At 35.7% G+C, this 19,542-nt stretch overlaps 1 protein-coding gene across 2 annotated transcripts in view; it reads right to left on the bottom strand.

Moving 5' to 3' along the window:
* Nucleotides 1-17,158, bottom strand: part of Cph (BCL11 transcription factor chronophage) — a 79,234-nt gene extending 62,076 nt beyond the window's left edge. For both annotated transcript variants that reach the window (XM_075299589.1, XM_075299590.1), the window contains exon 1: nt 15,868-17,158. In XM_075299589.1, the coding sequence (XP_075155704.1) occupies nt 15,868-15,904 (37 nt within the window). In that variant the 5' untranslated portion in view covers nt 15,905-17,158. The remainder of the gene's footprint in view (nt 1-15,867) is intronic.
* Between the last annotated feature and the right edge of the window lie 2,384 nt (nt 17,159-19,542).

The raw sequence follows: 19,542 nt of genomic DNA, 5'->3' as shown, positions 1-19,542 counted from the left end.
TTTACTACCCAGGAAGTTCTTTTAATTCAATTTTTTATAACTTGGTTTTTTCACACTCTTAATGGGTACTTTTAACTTTTTTTGTTTCAAATAGGTTAAAAACAGAGTAAGATTTCATAAAATGGTACAAATCATTTAAATTTTGTCGAAAAATATGCTAAATCCAATCTGGAAAAATTTTGAATTTTTGAAAATATTTGAGGTCAAACATTTCCGACAAGCGTTATAATCCATTAAAAATTATGGGTAAGGAAGTGATTCAGTGCAACGGCTGTTGAAATGGAGGACTTCCGTCCTATGACAAGCCCTTGATAAATGCATTGCTTCTGCGTCAATTTTGCCCCACTCCCGGATCCAAGAAGAACATCTTCATCATTTTAAGGGGACGCGTTTTTTGCTGGGTATGAATGATAAAATAAATGACGCTGCTTCAAATCTAATCAGCGGACATTTTTTATCAAATATTTTCCTAAAAGAATTATTTTTTTATGTTATACATCGTTTTTATTGTGTTATTTTCGGCATATATTGTTGTATAAATATATTTTTTCCATTAAAAATCAACAAAAAAATTAAAAACTATGGTAAGTTGCAAAAACATCTCAAAATTTAAATCCCAGCGGAGATGAAATTTAATTTTTTTAATTATTATTTTTTTTTAAAGAAATGTTTGTAGAACAACTTCCAATTTTTTTTTTTGCTGGGATATTTTATAGCATTTGCCGAGAAATGTACCGGCGCGTTTGATATTCAGAATCTTTTAAATTATTGCGAAAACAGTGCAAAACCAATGATTCTTGTCCTTACCTCAAATTAACTTCCTGTGAAGTAAAAATTTGCATCGCACTTCAACATTTCTGATATACATATATTAAAACTAATGACTTGTGAAGAACTTCCTTTTTTTTTTTTTGTTTGTACTACGAAAGTTTTTAAACGTTCGTCCTGGGAAGTGAATAGTCAAAGTGACACTAAAATAACGCGCTGCCATCCAAATTCCCAAGTTTAATGAAAACTTTCTGGGCAGAAAAGTTTAAAAATTTCCCTTAATTCCAATATTTGTCGTAAATCTTAAAATTATACTTAAAGATCTTAACTCACTTTAGGCATCAATAGGTCGAACTTTTACGTACATCAAAACTCCACGATTGTGGGGTTTACTAATCATAAAAACTTTATTTTTTTATAATGATGGGGCTTGGCGTATTATTCGCAAAAATATGCAAATACTACCGTACTACCCTAACGTGCACCACACACTGTCATATCATCTTGTCTTCAAAACTTCCCAAAAAAATGTATTAAGCTTTTCGAGAAACTTTGGCTTGTGTTTCAAGTCGAATTGCTTTTGTCTTTTCTTATTTGTTTCCGAGTATTTATTTGTTTTTTGTTTTGTTGCTGTCATTATTCTGTTTTCTACTTGGTCGTTGTCTGTTGGTGTAGTAATGCGGCTCGAATTTTGCAGGGTAAAACAATCCAACAATGATCCACATTAACTGAATCGTATCTCCTTCTCGCCATAACCGAGATGCCTTCGCTACGCAAATGTGTCCGTATCACGTTTGTGTGTGAGTGGATATGTGCAGACGAATGCAAAGCTGACATTTTGGCACGTGCTGCTGGAGATGAGTATGGGAAGTTAGTAAGTCGGGAAAGTGCGGGTTTAACGAAGTTATGGTGGCACCATAAGCCTGTTTACCTCTATGAAACTTGAAAGAATTTGAACTTGGTTGAGGTGTCCTTCTCATATGTAAGGGACCCAAGCTCCATCACAACGTTTGCGTACAAACATTCCCCGGATAATTGTGACCTGACTGACTGACTACCCCGATTTGTTGCTATCGATGCTGTGCACACATTTCTATACGAGGGTCGCATAGAATTAAAATCAAATCGGCACGACAGCTTGGAATGCCATAACAAAAGATGAGAGTGATTCTTCCTTATCTAATTGCCAGCTAATTTACTTGCACACTCCAAACACTCATATATAGTCGTCGTACACACACTGGTACACGGCGGCAATACAAAACAACGAAGGAATTCATTCATAACAACGGAGAGCGAGAGCCCACGAAGAATTCCAGCAGCAATGCTAGAAAGCCTCTTTAACGTCATAGTTTCCTTATTCCCTCATTCAGTCAGTCAGTTAGTGAGAAGAACCCAACGTCATAATTCCAACAACGTTTCACACTTACACCAATACATACTCAAATTGTTTTTTTCGCAAACTCATTTTGACTTTCATCCTGCACACACACACACACACTCTTGGTAGGAGGGAGGCCTTTCGCGCCGTCTGTTTGCGTGAAAAACGTACAGGCATACACAGTCGCACACACAAGCAAAGAAGAGGTGCCGAGTACACAAATAAGTAGCGTAAAAGAGGCAGACGACTACAGACTTCCAGTTGAAAGTGAAAAGTTCAGCAAAGTGCAACGCTAAGATGAAAACAGAACGCGTAACACCAAAATGCATAAAAATGGCAAAAAGTTTTATTATGTTAGTCAGCCAAGCAGGCCTGGCTGGCTAGTCGAGAGACAACACTTGTACTGTTGTACGCTTCATCATACCATGGTTGATAGTAAACGAGCTGATAGTGATAGTGTCGGTATCACGACTCGCAAAGTTCCAATGCAACGTGCACATATGAAGCCAAGGAACTTATTGGCCAATGAAAGACCTATTTCCTGTTGTCACTAGTTAGACTCCAAGCTAGGAATCAGAATCAGACTAAATTCAAATTCTTACTGAGCATACTAAACAAAAGCTGGACCATTCCGCACAAGCCCTCTGTTTGGCGAGTATCATACGTTTTTTTCTTTGCCGTAGATTGTTATCTAAATTAAGTACGCGCGATTGTTTAGAGCTTCGTGCTAACCCATGTGGGTAGAGCTAGACCACAAGCAGCAAGAAATGTCACAGTGGACGAACTGAGAGGAATATCCATCCCATGGACGGAATGAAAAACAATGCAATGCACACAGATCTTTGTGAGGAAACAAAGGAAAGTGGCAAACAATCGCTCATACTTGACTGCATCTGTGTGTGAGTGTGTTGCGAATCGCCGCAACGGAAGTAATACAGTTTGCTATGTGTTCACTCACCAGCTGATTATGCAGCAGCCCCAAGAAACCGAAGGACTCTTGCCACAAACATTTTCGAGTACGACCAACGACATTTATTCCGTGCACTGCATATCTGTTAATGTACGTACAAGTATTTGGTCCTGCCGTTGAGATGCCACATACAGGACACCATATAAGGACCCCCCTCCTAACTGCAAAACATGAAATCAAATGAAAAAAGACAAATACACTTATACAGTGTGGTGCTATATACAATATTACCAAGGGAACATAATTTCTCCAATACAGCTGTGAATGCAACAAAACTTTAAACCTACGAACACAACATTAAGAGTAGAATAAGAGCTTCGAGAAAAGTGGTTTGGATGCCGAACTGGATCATCTTCAATAAAATTTAAATCATAGTTTTAGATCCCTTCGAAATTCATTTGCATGTATAAAGTGAAAATAGATCAATTCTCTTGTTCTTGGATAGACTCATATAACAGGCGGTTTACAAAAAATCAATAAATTGTTATCTAACAAAGAAAATTGATTTCGGATTTGCTATAATGCTACGTCTGTACGTCTGTCTGTTCTTTTTAAACTTTTATCTAACGACATTTACTTGCACACATTTTATGTGAAATTCCCCGTTTTCCAAGAAATGGATGGTCATATTTTTCAAATATTGTTTTTCACTTTTTTATTTGTCTGTATTATGTTAAATTTCAAAAAATTAAATGTGTTTCTGAAATAACATGAAACAAATGCTTTATATAAAACCTTAGGAGTACTACTGTGGAATGAGCGTACATCCCAAAGTATAGTTCTGGATACAGATTTAAAGTAATGGCTTGGTAACTAGTTCCAAAATATTTTGCTACCCAGCTGTTCTACAGGCACAACTTTAAAAGTATTTCCAAAAATGTCCTCCCAAAGATCAAGCGTTAAAAAATCACAAAAAAATAATTTATTTTGCCAAAAATCACTAAATTTTTTAATTCACATCCAAGACACTGATGTCGAATCACACCTTAAGAAGTGATGCAAACTCAGTGCAACGGCTGTTGAAATTATGGACATCCGAACTATGGCAAACTCATGTTAAATTCATCGCTTCTGCTCCAATTTTGAACCATCCGGATCCAAAAAGAATATTTGCACTACATTTTTGGCGACGCTTTTTTTGCTGGGTAGGTATTAATAACAATTCCAGTGTTTTAAATTAAAACCTAATTTTATAATGTCGATGCGATTAATCAAAAAAGATATTTATTTATAAATACATAAAATAATAATGATGACTGTTTTCTCATCATACGATTAGTAGTTAACCGAAGCATGAATCCCCATTTAGTCATATTTTTCGTTTATTTAAAAATGTCATCAGCTATTATCGAACCAATAAATACTAACATTTTAATTGGGTTTAACTTAAAAATGTCGCAAAAAAGTTAAAGTAATCTTTGAAGCCTTTTTCGATAATCTAAATAGACATTCTTTTGAATGTATAACATTTGTGTTAAGTTGTTTCTGGCATCAAATATTTAATTTTCTAATTAATATTTCTTGTAATTGTACAGCCTTTTTCATAATAAACCATAATTGTGATTCGACGATAGAGTGATACACTCTATAAAAATTCGACCTGGCAATACCTTTGATATTTACACTGGATAACCTATACAAACGTTGTTCTAAAAGGAAAGAAAACTTCATTTTAAATTTTATCAATTTCATAACAAATCTGCATATTTGGAGTGGTTTTATTGCTCCAAATGGTTTCACTTTAATAATTGATGCAATACTATATCAAGAGCATCTATTGGTCTCCCACTATACACGTATCAAAAGCTCGCCGTCCCCTAGACTGAGATTGCACCGACTTCATAACCCTTCACAAGAGCTCAATTAATAGAGAATGGTAACCGCGAAAAAAATTAAAATCTTCACATAAAAATGCAACTCCCCAAGATGTAAATGATGCTTGTTTTCTCTCAAAACTGGAGACACAAAACAAAAAAGACATGTAAAACATGTTCGTGATGCTGGCATCGATCATCTTTATGAATTGGAAGAAAATAAGTGCCACTTCCAAATTTTTAATGTCTAAATTATTCGTTCCGGATGGGTGTATAAGAACAATAGTTTTGAATTAGCACCCGTAAGTTGGAAGTTGTATCATGATATCCACCTCAAGTGTAACACTGCGATCTTCTCCAATTTATTTACCTGATGCTGTACTCTATTGTGTGATGTCTCACTAGGGAGGATGTCTCCACTCTAGTAGCTTCCTTAGCCTCCAACTACACACACGTACTTACATATTTTTGTATATTTGTAAAATAAACTGTATATATAGGTATATGGGTTTCTATCTATTTATGTATATCTGTATGTGTTTTTGTGAAGATGAGTAGTACTATATGGACAGACGGACACTAGCAAAAGTATGTGTCAGCGTTCTGGGATTCTCCATCGAGTCGTTTACCCGAAACTAAGAGCGACCCTACATCTCAACTTTAGCATGCAGCCATGTACTATACATATATTCAATGTCCATGTGAGGACATCTATCTAAAAATACACGCAAAGACATACACACACACAAATACCTCTTCATCCTATATAAGTGTGTATTCACCAAGGATATATGTTTGTAAATGACTATATATGTACTAATATTCACATTTTAGTATGTATATATGTGTATGTATGGATGTGTACGCTCGTTACATACATGTGTACGTAAATATCAAATGTGAATGAGTTTCGAAAAAGGCTTGAAAATACGGAAAAAGTAAGCTTTTTTTGGTGCGTAACAAAGGATTTTGGCCCCTTGTGTCCTTCCCATAATTATGGTCGCTGCAGCAGGAGCAACAGCAGGATGGCATGCATGGAGGTACGAGGATGTTTTGTTGCATCCAGCAGTAGTAATTGTTCAATAGAGTCCGAGTCCAGCCGGAAGCAAGGATGTATGGATAGATGGAAAGAAAGGCATAGAGTTGTTGAGTTGAGGTTGGCTTGACAGGATTCTTTTATTGCAGTTTAAGTTGACAGCTCATGACAAGTTTATACATTACTGGCTTTTGGATGCTTTTAATTATAATGTTATTGTTCAGTCGTGCACTGAAGGCACGGTGAGTGGAAACGTCTCATGTGTGTGTGTGTGCAGTGGAGAGCAGACACATCACAACGTGTGTGACATAGTGACAGTGGCTGTTGTTATTTTTTCTAACAATCGCGCTGTGGTGCTTGGCACAATCGCCTCACATCTGGCCATTACCAAAGCAACCTTGGGTCAACAACGTTGTCGTCGCAGCCGCTGCCACCGTATTAATATCATCAATGGGTAGTACGTACGTACACACCAACACCAGTAGTGTTATGGTCGTATTATTGTTATTATCCTTGTGGCTTTGCAATGTTTTTTCGAATAAATAGACAGGAGTTGTCATGGCTACGAATCAACCAAAAACTCGAGCAGTAACAAATTTAGCGAAATGAGTTTTCCAGAAGCAAAGCTTAATCGCAACGACAATCATGGAACTGACATGCTAATGGGCATCGTTTGGTCGATAATCAAATTAAGTCGGCAATGCTTCCATCGATGGTCCTTTAGTCATGCAGGCAGACGACAATAACTCATGGGTCATGCAATATACCAAACAAAAAAAAAAAAAAAAGAAATACATCTGCAAACTTGTGGCACATGTTGAAGTGAGGGGGTGTTTGATATTGGTAGTGTTAGCAACCCATAAAAACACCTGATTCACCAAACATCCATGAGAATCTATTTTTTAATTCAATTCCTGTCGACCACAACTACTTGTAGATAAAAACAATTTAATCGTCTAAAGGGGTTTATAAAACAAAAAAGAAATAAAATAATAATCACTAGTGTGGAGAGGGTATGAAAAGGACAACATTAGGACTGGTTTCTTTTAGCACTGGATACCCTAAGCCGTGAAGGACTAAAAGAAAACAGAGTACTCGCTTATCCAGGACATCTCCAAAAATATGCAACACTGTCATCAGCTGTTTAAAAACAATCACAGAAAAGAGGTGAAATCTTGCATTTTTAATGTATGAAGTGCTCAAATAGTAATAAATATTTACTGCTGCGATTATTTATGACACTGTACCACTTTGAATTTCATGTTTTTCGATAATTTAGTCACAATAAATTGCTATTGTGAATCGAAGAAGCGTCACTTTATCAAAATATAATCTGGCAATATCGGCGCAACTTGAACTGATGAGATGTTCTGGATAGAACACCAGTGCAACGATATTCTGGATAGCCCATACAAAAGTTGCATCCAGTGCTAAAAGAAAACAGCCCTATTGTTTAGCGTCTTTGAGATATTTCGCACATTTAAACAGGAGGGTGTGCTAAATATTTATGCACGTATGCATATTATTGGATCTGTAGCAAGGAATACCTCAAAACGGACATTAAACCTGATTTCTATTCGATGGAATTGACTGGATAAGCCATCTGGAATAAAACCACCAATTTGCAACCCTGTCTCTCAGCTGTTTGATCAAAATCAAAGATTACTATGGGATAACTCTAATTTTTAATAAATTCAATGTTATAATAGCAATACAGAGTTGAGGGTATTACCCACTTGTGGTAAAGTAAATCTCAGCCTGTGTGATTCTACATTAAAATGCTACTTAGTAAATCTTGCGATATTTAGACTTAGATCCCACCAACTCAACGACAACTGATAAAAATGACTTTTTTTTGCAAAATAAATCTAAATATCCCACTATTATTTATTTTATTATAAAAAAGTGTAATGACAAGTGTTATTAAATATAACCCAGATTAAATCCGAAACCAAATCCCCGTCAACTCAACATCAGTTGTTAAAAATAAAGCACTAATTCCTGTAATAGTAAAAATTGCTTGCTGGTATTGCTAATTAAAAGGGGAGGGGTACCAAATTCTTCTATGGAATTAAACTATTTTCAATTTAGAATTTACAAAATCGATTTTGTACGCTAACTTTGGCCAAAACCTCTCTTTTTCCGATCAGTGAACAAGCACGGTTAGCTAAAGGGTGATACGGTCAAAATGTGGTCAATATAAACTTGACGTATTACTTTCAATTTTGCATTTAAAAAACCTTAACATCCCTCATTTTGAAGGTGTGTGTGTGTAGAATGTTGCTCCTATTTTGATTTTGGAATTCACTCTTCAGTTGTCAAAATGCCGTCCAAGCAAGAAGAGCAGCGTATCAAAATTTTGCTTGCGCATCGACAGCCAGGAAGTCTGGATCGGGGGGAAATCGTCTACAACCGTGCATCGAGCCAAAAACCGAGCCGGACTATCGACTTACAAGAAGGTAGTGACTCCAAATCGCGATGACAAACAAAATACGACGGCCAAAGCGCGATCCCGGAGGCTGTACACGACGATGCTGACGAAGTTTGACTGCATGGTAATGGACGACGAAACCTACGTCAAAGCCGACTACAAGCAGCTCCCGGGACAGGAGTTTTATACGGCAAAAGGAAGGGGAATGGTAGCAGATATTTTCAAGCACATAAAACTGCCAAAGTTCGCAAAGAAATGTCTGGTTTGGCAAGCCATCTGTACCTGTGGCTTGTAAAGCAGCATTTTCATAGCTTCCGGGACTGTCAACTAAGAAATTTACGTGAAAGAGTGTTTGAATAAACGTCTGCTGCCTTTCCTAAAGAAACACGGTTGTTCCGTACTGTTTTGGTCGGATTTGGCATCTTGCCATTGCGGTAAAAAGGCCATGGAGTGGTACGCCGCCAACAACGTGCAGGTGGTTCCCCAGGACAAGAACCCTCCCAACACGCCAGAGCTCCGCACAATTGAGAAATACTGGGCTATTGTCAAGCGGAACCTAAAGAAGACCAAAAAACTGGTAAGGACGAACAGCAGTTCAAGGCAAACTGGCTTTCTGCGGCGAACAAGGTGGACAAGGTGGCTGTACAAAATCTGATGGCAGGTGTCAAGCGTGAGGCCCGGCAATTCGGATTTGGAAAAGCGAAAGCCTAACTGAATATTTTTTCTGAATTTTATACTAATTGAACTTGAAAAAGAAATTTAATTTGATTTTTTAAATAAACAATTTCACCGATTTACACGCGTTTTCCCTTGACCAAATTTTGACCGTATCACCCTTTAGTTCACTACATTTGAACTTATGTGCTTTGCTTTCGTCCAAATCCTTTATATGGAATGTATTTGCTTTGCGTTGAATTATTTATTTTACAAATAATATTCAGCCAAAAAATTTCCAAATGACGTCTTTCCGAAAGAGAGAGAGACTGCCTACAAACAAGCCCTGTGGCTTCGTGGGCTCATAGAAATAAGATGAATTGTAAATGAATTATAAACCAAATATTCACAAAATAATTACACATAATTCTGATATTTCCCAATAATTTTCTGTTTCGATTCATAAATTAAAATATATTTTATTTTATTAAGTTCACAGGTTTGAAAATCTGTGCTAAAAATTTCTGAATTTCTACATAAATTGGATTTAGATTGATTAGGTTAGTTTTTCGTGATAGCTAAGTATTTCTTGCTCATATAGGTAAGTAGCCATAGAGAAAAGTACCATAAAGTGATGTTAAAGTTTACTTACATTTATTGGAAATAATTTACAGTTTGTTTTTTTTTTTTCAAAACATTTCCAACTTAATAAAATTTTCTTTTATCTAAGCATGTCTCAAAAATTTTATGAACTAAATGTGTTTATGAACTAAATTCATACTTACTATTTTCTAAATAGTAAGAATGAACTACAGTTTGTTAATATGGTAAAGATTTGGCGCCACTGTTCTTTACTTTTAGTCAATTTTTTCTTTAAGTAGAGGGACTAATTTCCTAAATGATAGGTAAAAATCGAAAAATTTCACATACAACAATTTAATATTTTTCTGTTCAAGAGGTGCTTGATTGTTTCCCACCCGCGTCCTGATAGCTCTTGTGACAATAGTTTTAGCAATAGAATTTGTTTGAGGCATATCGATTCTAGATCCCTTGAATATGCTTTGTAATTGGCTTGTATATCTCATATGACTTGGCAACCTTATTTGCTAAGTAAACGGCTCAGCCATCTCATTTTGATATTTGCAGATGCAATTCTTAGATTTAAAATTTATAAAAAAAAGTGTTTGGATACGATCATATGTTTGTACTTCTTTCTTTAAAAAGTGTAGTTAAGCAAAACAAATTTCATCTCCTGTTCATGACTACATGCCTTCATATTTTTAAAAGCTAAAGCAATTTCTAAATCTACTTCTACACTGAAAAAAATATTGTCGTGAGGTCAAAGATTTCATGTCTTTAAAATACGAATACAAATTTTGCTTAGCATAGAAGACGCATTTCTCTAATATATAGTTATTTTCCTTGTCCAAAAGTCGATAAACTTTCAATGAAGTCGTTTTGTCCTTATAATTAAGTGATTTGACTTAAAAATAGGTATCTTAACATGAAAGAAAAAAGAAAAATTCTTTAAATTTAATGAAATTGTCTTTAAATTTGTTGTCTTTTTGCATCTTGACTACAAAGCAAAAAATCGTTCAAATATAGGACATGTTTTTCAAAACTTTATTTTAAAGAAGTTTTTTACTTCAAACATAGCATAATTTCTACTGGAAGTCGAGTCCTAATTTGGAAAATAAAGTTGCCATTAACTCGTTTTTAAAGGACTTTGATAGCATATGAAGAAAAAAGCTGAGAAAGCGAAAAATTAAAATTTGCTTCCTAGAAGCAGGTACACAAAACCTACATTTAAAAGAGAATTGTGTCTTAAAAGTATCCTTACTTGTATTCTCCGCTTCTTTGGCTCGGAATCAATACCAAATTTTTTAAAGTAAAGACAAAATCTTTGGAACCGAGTATGCTTTTTTTCAGTGTACAATCTGAATTGATTCGGAAAATCTATTGTAAATTTTCTCATTATGGACATTAGTTTGTTTGTTTATTAGAACAGTACTCAATGATTTCGTATGAAGATTCATGATTCGATAGTGATCGGAACATGGCCAATTATTAGAATCACCATAAGCCCATTTTACAAAGGGGAACAAAAGGCACCGACCAAAGACTTGGGGGAAGCGATCCTCCAAATGCACTATAAACATTTGCTCACCAAACATCTTTGATTATTATTCTTTTTTTTTTCGTTTTTTGCTTTTTAATTAGATATGTTTTCGGTCGATTCAATAACATTGCGTCGAGATCGTGATAAAGTCAAACGACATCAAAACTTTGAAATTCAATTTCGTTAGACAAATACTGATTGAGTGTTTGGGTTGCGTTGTCAGAGTGTAGCTCTGGCGTGTATTGTGACTCTTCGCTTTGGTGAAATTATGAAATTGTCACTTGAGTACAATTAATTATGGCCGATGAAATCGGAAATCAGTTGCTTTAATTTCACAGTAAAACGGACCAGAAAGATAGCAACCACAAACGGTCCACACACACATATGTGTGTATGTAAATATCTACGTGTGTTCATTCGCCAGAGGGTGGTTTCCCTACAGTACAAAAAGATAGCACCTGATACACATAGTTGAGTTGAGTTAGTACATCTGTATGGCATGATACCCCGAACTTGCGGAGACGCTCCAAAGAAAGACGCCTGAGTTTTTCCTGCAACCGAACAAGAGTAATTTGGACTATAAACCAGATATCATTTCGACTGGCATTTGTTTCTCCCGGAGTTGCGATAAGAAAAACGCAGCTAAACAAATACAAACGATTGTGACATGCTTTTGTACACGAATCTAATGGAATGTTCTTCAAGATCCATACCAATTGTACAAACGGTCTGTGAAGAACGAATGAACGACCGGGCAGGCGGTTAACAAATAAATAAGAAATTTCATGTATGGGCCATATACTCCTAGGGCAAACATTGGACATGGGGATATGGACAGAGGACACAACCAATTTACCCGTATGTATGTATGGGTGGGTGGATGTTTACCTTTGGGTGTTGCAATCATTACAAGGTACAGCAAGGTGTCATTTTTTTTAAAGAACATGGAAGAATATTTCAATCTCTAAGGTTTTCGACTATAAACAATTGGCGGCAACAGTGTAGGCTTCAAATGCGAGCAGTTGCGTTATATCTTAATTTGTACAAGGTTTTCGGAGTCTTTCTGTTGCTTTTGATTTCTAATGCAAACAGAAATTATTGTAAGGGAAAATGTGGTCTGATCTACAATCAAGCCAGCGTGATTTCTTAGAATGCTATCAGAATTTCTGAGTTGATGTTTGATCGCAGACTGGACATAATCAGAACTGCTAGATTCCTCATGGAAATGAACGATTATTTTCGCATGTTGGATTCGACTTTTCTTTGGTTTCTTAATTGTTCAAATTGTCCTATTTAACTGGGGTTATAGTTCAGTTCTTCATCTAGGGATGTTAAAGTCGGTAAGCGACTTTTCGTAAATTTAAATTTTTGAGTTTTTTGTTTGTCGAAAGTCATTCAACGATTTGTAGTTTTTCAAAATACCCTTATCGATTTGTAACAATGGACAAAAACCTAATTTTTATATCAGCCAAGGTTGGTCTTACAGTGCAAAAGCTCCCATTATCAAGAATGGATGTAACATAGTTCAGAATTGGAAACCAATTATTATTTCACCAGGGGAAATGTACTTCTCTGAAGCACTACTAGGAGTTAAATTGCAAGCCAAACAATGACGTTTTCGAAGAGTAAGAAACAAATCTAGTTTCTATATGCTAGTACTAGTCAATTCATCATTGGTCACTATTCTTATTGTCAGATTGCGAATAACCTTAATTTCGCAATTTTAATTATGAGATATAAATATATACCGTGGACATACGAACACTACTCAATTTCCAATCCACCAATTTATAGAATGTTGCAAAATATATTTCTGCAAACTTCAATCCTTAAATCTGCAAAAAACTAATGATATAACAAATATTGATTAAACACATTCTCACAGAATATGCGTTTTTTTGTAATCCATATACGCTGCATTTCGTTAATCTTTATATAAAAAAAAAGTTAAACAATTTTGACAATTATTACTTGAACTCATTGCCATCGTTGTAGATTCAACTTTTCATAAAAACGATATTTGAAACCTATTTCTCTTCGAGTTGTGCGTCACCGAACATGATAAGTTCCGTATTCTGTTGGCGTGACCAGTACACTCCCTTTGAACAACTATTCTTAGTCAATATCAGTAATGTTAGCCGTCACACTTTTAATATTTTACAATAATTGTTTTATTACTTTATGACACCCTGTGTTTGCGTACTGTCTTTTTGTTCTTTGATAAAAGGCGATTTCCTTTGCGATATCCAAATGCCCACCAACAAATTCAAGATCGAATGTTGATATGTGTGTGTTAAGATTTGATTTTATTTGTCTATATAATTGAATTTGACGTGATTTGGATAAAATAAAAACGCACGTATTTCATACATCTACTTATCGGTTTTTGGCTATGACCTGATTGTGGTCTATGATTTGATTCATAGATAGTGGGGTATCGTAATATCGTTCACCACTCACTCCCAAATTTGCTCAAAGATATTGGCAATAACGATACCGTCGGAAATATGACACCTTAACAAAACAGAGGAAAATGTCTTACTTTGGAAAGTTAGATTATAAAGATAAGTGGAATGGATATATAAAAAAGGTTTTTGAAATAGATTTAGGATGCGCCACATACTCTCTATCTCTATCTCTCTCTCTCTCTATTTCACTAAAGCCAATTTAACTTTGTGTTAGTTCATGGAATTATTATGTTTGGAAAAAGTTAACTTTACTCATACGTTAAAACTAATCTCTTTGAACTTTGGTTAAAATTACTATCGATTTGGATACTAATCAAAAGCCAATAACTGTATTGCCCTCCTTGATATAGCAAAAGTTCCTCTTGGCAATTCGTGAGATATTTGTTGGAACTATAGAACTGGTTGGACACAAAGTAATGAAATTTTTGTTGAATTAAAGTTTACAAAATTTTTTATAATAAATAAAAGTTTTGTTCAGTAAAATTAATAAAATTTTCGGTAAAACTTGTTTTGTTCAAAAAATAAGCCTTATCTGAAATTTTTAATTTGAATTAACAGATCAATAGTTTTTGGATTAAACCAACAGCTTATAAAACCTATTGACTTAATATGAAAGATTATGCAATCTTTTTTTTTTAATAAGGAAATTTTTATTAAAAGAAAGTTCATTATCTTTGCTTTACAAATATTGTTCTTTAAATTTAGGACCCGATCCTTTGAAATTTGCTTTACTCCGTTATAGCCATATGTAAAGAAACCCGTTCTTATTTAAAAAAATAATCTTTAAATTCACAGAGATACGGATTAAAGATGAAAAAGCTTCAAATATAGGCCAATACTTATTTTGAGGATTTAGCATATTTGCTTTAATTTTTTTGAAATTAAGAAAATATAATATTTTGGAGTATCTGTTATAAAGGAAAGTTTATATTGATTTTTATTTATACATGAATAACTTTGTTAATTTATCGCAAAAACATAAAAAAATCGATAAATGGTATCTGTAGCCTAAATTTTATTTTATAGAGCCATGATTTAAAGCTAAATAGCTCCCTCCTTATTTTAAAGTAACAACATTTTTGGCACGGAATCAATAACAAAATCCATAAGGGAAGGTCCAAGTAAACTTTGATGCTAATACTAAAATTTTGAGTCCTTAATTTTTTTTTTATTCAGAAAACAATTGTTTGGATTTTCAAGCTGATATTTATTTGTTCTTTAATACATTTTTGTTAATATTAACAGAAAGAAAATAGAAAATATGAGAAATTAGATTTGTTTCTTCAACTGATTTAATGTTGGGATACATGCTCAAAATATCGTTATTTCAAAGAAAAACTCCTTAAGTGAGGATCGAGGTCAGACAATTCATCCATTTTACTTTGTAGCTAACAGAATACTGATTCAGTTTAAAATAACCTTAATTTCGTGTGCTAAAGGTACACTAACGAAAAAATCGAATCCGTAATTTTAACACAAAAAATGTTTGTTCGTAAAACAGAGTGTAAAATTAAATACAACCCCAAAAAAAAATTGAAATGTTGACATTATTTTCTTAGCACATTGTAGTTCTGATTAGTCCAGCTTAAAATGTACAAATTTTCAATGCTTAACTTTACATTAGAAAATTTGTTATCGGTACAGAAAAAATATTTTTCGATTAAAAAACTAATTTTAATTTAATTAAATTAATTTAATTCTTAAATGAAATTGCTGCCTCTATGTAATGGCAGTAAGCTATATTTCAATCACCGATGTCAATTAAGAAATTAATGGGTTCAATTATTTTTTGTAATTGAATTTTCTTCTTAATTTCCAATTGAAAAATCATTCATCTAAAATTCTAATTGGAAAAATTTTGGTTACATCTGTGTAAGTTAGGCTCTGCCGTAGCAGATGGGAATATCATTTGGTAAATATTTTAATTATTTTACCGTGACACCTGCTTGTTTTGTATTCTTTAGAATTTGGAGCAGAACCCATTGATCACTTAGAGGACATTTTAATCCACTGGATATAATGTTTGCAAGAGGAAAATCCCAAATTCAAATCAATCTCTTCTTGATATTAGCAAAGTTCTAAGTCCAATTGAGATTCTCTTACCAATATTAGATCTTAAAACTCTAGATTAGTTAGCACCAATTCAAATTATAAGAATATTGCGAAATCCATGATCCGTATTTTTATATGGAATTTAAGTCATAACAAACAGCATGTTTCACTAACCTTGCGCAATTCTCACTGCTGGCATTTTAATTCGCATTTTTTGTCCAAACTTCACAAAGGGATTTCTAAAGTGTCACTTCTTCACTAGCAGGAACAGTACGAGGGACTGAGGCGAGGACTTTTCCTCGCTGTACTCATCAAACCTACTGCTGACGGAATGGAATTGTATTAGACAGCAGCAGCAGTAGCAATAAGGATGGTGGCCGGAACTAGATCTTGCCAATATGTGAATTAAATTTACTTCCTTCGGGCTACACTAACGGCTACTAGCAGATGGGGCGACGGCACTTTGATTGCTCCACGTTTTTTACACACAATTCAATGATTTTGATTTTATATTCCTTCAAGATATTCAAAATTTTTTTCTTCGACCTTTCAAGCGTACATATGTATTTTGTTGTTTCTGTATATTAACTATTTGCCTACTATGATTAGTAATATTTTGTGTATTTCTGTGTTGTTATTTTTTTCTATTTTTTTTTTGTTTATTTAAATAAGAAGAGAGACAATAGGAACCTTGCACACTTTGTTTCAATTTTATCCACCATGTGTTGGACGATGTCGTGGTTGCTGCGTTTGAATAAAAAAAATATTGTAAACGTTTGTTTTTTTTTTTTCTTCTATTTGTTTTTGTTTCGATTTTTGTAATTTGCACAGTAGAGTTGTTGGTTTGTGTGTGTTTTTTTTATCACTGTAATGGATTCGCGCCCGAGGAGGTGTTTGTTGAACGTAAAGTTATTGGCTACTGATATAACGCGGCGGTGGTAAAGGTAACAATAAACATCGACTAAATTCGAATCGCAACGATGATGGGGTTCGGGGTGGGGTACGCGAAATAGCAACAAAGTTTAGGTCACCGTTATGATGTTGGTTTGTTTTGTTTATTTCTGTAGTTGTAGCTGTTGTTTGGTGTTGTTGCCTAATTGATAGTCCAATCAATGATAACCCAATGCAGTTTTAGGTCCGAACACGTCGATGTCCTGTGAGTGACTGCGGACACATACGTGAAGATAATTCAATTTTATTTTCGGCGTTTAAGAAGCATTGATGCGAATTTGTAAATGTGACTTTGTTTTGTTGGTTACGCGCGCGGGGGTTGCGTTGTTGGGGCAGTGGAAGGGTATTTGGGGTTGCGTGGAGCTGTATGGAGTGGTGGTGATGGTGGTGGAGGGCAAATGCGCGGGAGAGGGTTGTGTTGTGTTAGCTGCTGCTCCTAATACTGATAAGAGGAATTTAGGAAGCGATGACGAACAGGCAGGTGCTATTGTTGTTTCCATATGAGACCGAGAACGCGTTTACTACTATTATTGTTGTTGCTGGTATTGATGAAGGTATTACGGATGTGTGGTGTTGCGTTGTGCTAGCTACGCTACTATGTTGTGGGTGGACACAGAATCGCGCGCGCTCGTCTTCTGTCTAAAGCACTTGGCGTTCAGAACACGAATGTCTTTTGATAGCGGTTAATATGTCTGTCGGTGTGGTCTCTCGAGTTAAGCGATGGCGATAGCGACGCCCGTGCGGGTGGCAGCGGCGGCACTTTTGGTGATAGCGACGACGGCAATTGTTAAGTACATCACCAGTAAGAACGTGGCCCCGCAGCGGCTGCCATTGGCAGAATCACTGAAGAGCAACTACAAGGAAATTAAGAGTGAGTTACCGTTATGCGTAATTCAGTCACAGTGCAGCCAACGCCTACGTCTACGGCGACGCAGCACACGACAAGTAGTGTTGGGAACAAATATAAACAGAGCGGGGCAATAGTAAACGCCAATCGTCAATATTGCGAATTGTTAAAAGACTCCTTTGAGTGCGTGCCTTGAGTGTACATATGGATGGAAGATAGCTGGATGCTATGTATGGGCGAGTGTGAGTGCGCAGCCCAATTGTAGTTGTACAATTCTTGTGCGGTGCGGTGAGTTGCAGATGGATGTCGTCGTCTGATGTATGTATGTGGGTTGTTTAGCTTTGTTCCATTCCGTTGTTATGGGAGTAGATATGAATTCCGGCGCACTGATTGTAGTTGTTTTGTTATTGTTTCCTATTTGCAATTTGAATTGGCAAATTCATTTTATAAGTTGGGCGTGTGTGTTTGTGTATGCTTGTGTTATCAAAGAGTGCGTTCGCGTGAATGAATTATCTTCTAGTGCGTGATTACAAAAACTATTGGTACACCTGGGCAGGGTGGGGGTTGGCTTAGTGTCGGATTCATTCGATTCACAGTAAAAAAAATAACACGAGACTCTAAACAAAACGTAGTTATCCGTTAGCAATCGCACTTACGTACGGTATAAACAAAACCACGTCGTTACAAAGCGAATAACCGTTTGCATCTAAGAAACTCTTATGTGTTGTATGTCCAACCAATCTATGCGGCCCTAGCAGCCAACCAATTCATTCATCCATCCATACACGTATCCGTCCATCCATCCACTCGTTCGTCTGTCCGTCCGTTTGCCCATCCATACTCAAAAGTCCAAACGTAGAGACAGACGAGCTAAGCACATCCATACACACCACTCTAGCCGTGTTTCTTCTCTTCAATGTGAATTAAGCAACCCAAGCAGCAGCTTACGATGGTGCTTGACAGTCACAATGCTTTATTTATGTAGTTTTAGCACAATTTAGAGAAGTTTGTTTTGTTTTTTCCTTTATTGGCCTTTCTGTTGGTGCTCTGTATGTTCCGTTTTGTTTTGGTTTAGCTTTACTCTTTCTGTGTTTACGTTCTCTCTTCTAACAGAAAAAACGTGAGGATGGAATGGCTCAGAGACCATGAAGAATACAATCCATGGATACTCAGACTCTGAAGTGAAGTTAACGCCGGCGTAGGTGAACTTACCACAAGCTCTCCCAAACTTATCTCTCAATACTCTCAGGCACACACACCAAACAAACGCCCGTAGTTGCTTACTCTCTCTCACTCGCTCTGTCCATCTGACTGTTTTAGCCGACAGCTGTGTAGCAGTAGTGGTGCTATGGTATATGGTGAGGTGGTGGCAAGAGCAGTTGTTTTTGGATATGGTGTTGTGGTAAGTGGTTTGCAATTGTTTTGTTTTGTTAAAGTTTAATGCAGTACGCGTTGCGCCAGCAACGAAGTTGACGTCGACTGTGACGTTGACTGAGATGCTTTCACATATGGACGCTATAGATTCGATTCGGACAACTCTTTGAGTGGGTGATGGCAGCGATTTCCGACGCCACATATGAGTATCCGATTCACACACACATACACGCACAGAGTTTCAAGTTTATAAGTATGTACATTCGTATGTGTTTGTGTAAATATCTGAATCTATATAAAAGGATATGGATGTCCACATTTACGTATGTTAATTGTCCTCCGAACTATTTACATATAGAGCACATACGTCCGGCGAGGTCTTTAAGCATTTCAATTTCCCAAGTCTCATAAACTAATACAATCATGTAATTGTAACCCGAAATGTGCTTCAGGACATTACTACCTGTGAGTTAGTATCATCCTTAGTCAAATGATTGTATGTATGTACAATTGTCAAATTCATTGTTTGCATGACCATATGAAATTTATGGAGAGTAAACATAAGAATCTCAATAACCATTTCAACTCTTTCTTCTACATACATATGTATGTATGTAATCGTAATGCTAAAGTATAGCGTCCAGTTCAATTTCTCTCCTTCAATCTCATAGTGCAAA

Source organism: Haematobia irritans, chromosome 3 (assembly GCF_050003625.1).
Source record: "Haematobia irritans isolate KBUSLIRL chromosome 3, ASM5000362v1, whole genome shotgun sequence".
Taxonomy (NCBI): Eukaryota; Metazoa; Arthropoda; class Insecta; order Diptera; family Muscidae; genus Haematobia; species Haematobia irritans.
This window is presented reverse-complemented; position numbering and strand designations above follow the sequence as displayed.